This window comes from Lipomyces doorenjongii (assembly GCF_038497915.1).
Source record: "Lipomyces doorenjongii strain NRRL Y-27504 unplaced genomic scaffold V1508scaffold_164, whole genome shotgun sequence".
NCBI lineage: Eukaryota > Fungi > Ascomycota > Lipomycetes > Lipomycetales > Lipomycetaceae > Lipomyces > Lipomyces doorenjongii.
In genome coordinates, this window is record NW_027118231.1 from 14,452 (window position 1) to 16,866 (window position 2,415).

General features: G+C 45.0%; 1 protein-coding gene across 1 annotated transcript; it reads left to right on the forward strand.

Annotated features, from left to right (window-relative positions):
* The first annotated feature begins 577 nt into the window (after positions 1 to 577).
* On the forward strand, positions 578 to 2,143 carry V1508DRAFT_378123 (uncharacterized protein). The gene is made up of 2 exons (XM_066937619.1): positions 578 to 1,101; positions 1,160 to 2,143. The coding sequence occupies exons 1-2, from the start codon at positions 619 to 621 to the stop codon at positions 1,859 to 1,861; spliced, it is 1,185 nt and encodes a 394-aa protein (XP_066792190.1). The 5' UTR covers positions 578 to 618; the 3' UTR covers positions 1,862 to 2,143.
* The last annotated feature ends 272 nt before the right edge of the window (positions 2,144 to 2,415 follow it).

The following is a 2,415-nucleotide window of genomic DNA, read 5'->3' on the forward strand; positions in this document are numbered from 1 at the left end:
AGTGAAAATTGCGACGGCGACTATTTTGTCCTCAACGACGAGATATAACTTCTGGTTTTGGACAAACCGTTGCAAACGCGTGTCTAGACGCGTGTCCAAGAGTAAACAAGACCACGCGACAACGCTCGGTGTCATTCACTTTACCCTAACTTCATTATGTAAACTGCGTCTCAGCAAAACTACGAATAATTACGAATCGAATACGAATAAGACCCCCCAAACCAATAGTCGAATACGAATATGAGTTGAGCCCAAAAAGTTGAATACGAATAAGCAAAATCTTTATTCGTGTGCAGCCCTAAAGAAAAATATATATATATATATATATATGAGAAAAACGGAAAAGAGAAACGAAAGAAAAAGTTGACAACGCATCTATTGGGAAACCCTGATGCTTGATGCGTTGGCACCGACGGCAAAGTGACTTCGAATTTGAGCTGGGGCAACTTGAACTCGACTTGACTTGGGGTTCCAAGTGGAGTGAACTCAAAGTGTTCCCATCTCTAGGACCCCAAGTGATATAAGAGGTCATGGGCTAGGGTCATGCTTTGATATACAGTCACATAGTGCGCGCTCTCGCAAGTGTTTTCTCCGAGTCCCATTCCGTCAAATTATGGTATGTCTTCTAGTGCCCGACCCAGAGATTCTAACCAGAAAACTTTAATCGAGGCGTTGATAGCAATATTCCGCCTGTCGCGCTACGAGATCAATTTCGAATATTGGGGACATACCGACAACGCAGTTCCAATTGCTCTCGCGCTGCTCTTGCGAGGTTGCAGCCCCCAATCAATCTCTGATGATCTCTGGAAGTATTTAACCAGGACCCTCGCAAAAAGAGCGGCCCTTTTGGAGATATTGTCATCGGTCGGCGCGCCCTTTGAAAGATTTTCCGCGGTTATCGGTGTTACTCCTCAAGGATCTTTGACCTGGCAAGAGGTTTCGGATGGATTTCATCAGTCCGTCCATCTGAATAGGGGGATAGCGACTTGGACGCGTGGCATGTACGTGGATTTGTTGATTCCGATGAAGGTCAAGGGAAAAACTCCGACGCCATCCAGTACAAGCACAGCTTCGAGGAATCAAGCAGGCTTCAAGCGGAAGGTTTTGCAGATTGTTGCTCTGATACTGGAGTATAGCGTGCTAATATTAGTCTATTTAGCTACTCGAACGCGATGGCAGCTTTTCTGTTGTGGGAGGGGTGATGGAAGAAAGTGAATTAATGGACTATATGCCGGATCCTCTTCACGGCACCAGTACACTTATTGCGGCGCATATTATCCCGTTCAGTGCAAGCAGTCGTCCGCGCTTAAGACATTTACTTTCTGTATTTGCGGGCCAGAATCCGAGAGATATGGAGCGTCTATTAACTGGCGAAAACATCAACGATCCATCTAATGGTTTACTTTTAGATCCTTCAAGTCATCAGGCGTTTGATAAGTACCAATTTGGTCTGGAATGCCAAGATAAGCACTACCGTGTGAGAAGGCTAGTTGCGCACAGGTTCCTGCCTCTCATAATTCGCCATCATGATGACGGTGAAGTAGTTCTTTTTGGTCAGGGACCCCAAGGTCATGCTCTTCCTTACCCTATGTTTTGCAATATTCATTTGGCTATTGGGCGCGTTTTGCATGAGAGCGGTGTGGCAAGATTGATGGATAAGGTCCAGCAAGACGAAGATGACTTGAAGGATGGGCATGTTGAAGGTGATCGGTGGCTTCCGGTGAGCGCTTCCTATCTTGAGAGAGAGCTGAGAGGTTTGCAAACGGATGATGAATCAGGTATCGATTTGCAGGACGATGAAACAGACATAGGAAGTCAAGAACTTTTTCCGACTGCGAGTTTTCGCACGATATGTACATAGAAAGCCTGGCCAGCGTTATTCAGTAGCCATCATAGTTTAATAGGGCATGCAGATACATTTTCAACTCAACAGCGCAATCACAATTGACTTGCGTCACCAAACTTGGCAGACGGTAATCCTATATTATATTCTGCCATTTGAGCCTCATAGCAAAATTATAATTGGTGTGTTGCCGTGTTGGAATAACTCGGCAGTAGCTGTAAGCCTAATTAATGAATGAGACGTGTAATTTATCAAATTGATCTCACACTTACTGAGCCTCCATGACTGGAAAATGAGCAGGCTAAGTCGTCCGTCCTACGCAGTGGCCCAACTATAGACGAACCTCATTAAATTAACAACTCGACTTGCTCTTTGAGATAGTCGATAACGGCTCTACATTGTTGAATATTGTGGTCGTTGGTCAAGGTCGCTGATGCTGACTAAACGCTGATAAATATCAACTGGCACAATAAGCTTGTGATCGGCAAGCGAGCGGACCACCCAAGCGAGCGGCTCACAAAATATCAACTCTCAGATTTTATTTATTCTAGCAATCCACAGCAACATTGTAT

What these genes read in the sequence shown, in the direction of transcription:
- V1508DRAFT_378123 (XM_066937619.1), top strand. Translation starts at nt 619, where the DNA reads ATGTCTTCTAGTGCCCGACCCAGAGATTCTAACCAGAAAACTTTAATC. An exon ending in AAGCAGGCTTCAAGCGGAAG is followed by an intron (nt 1,102 to 1,159) that starts GTTTTGCAGATT and finishes TAGTCTATTTAG; the next exon opens with CTACTCGAACGCGATGGCAG.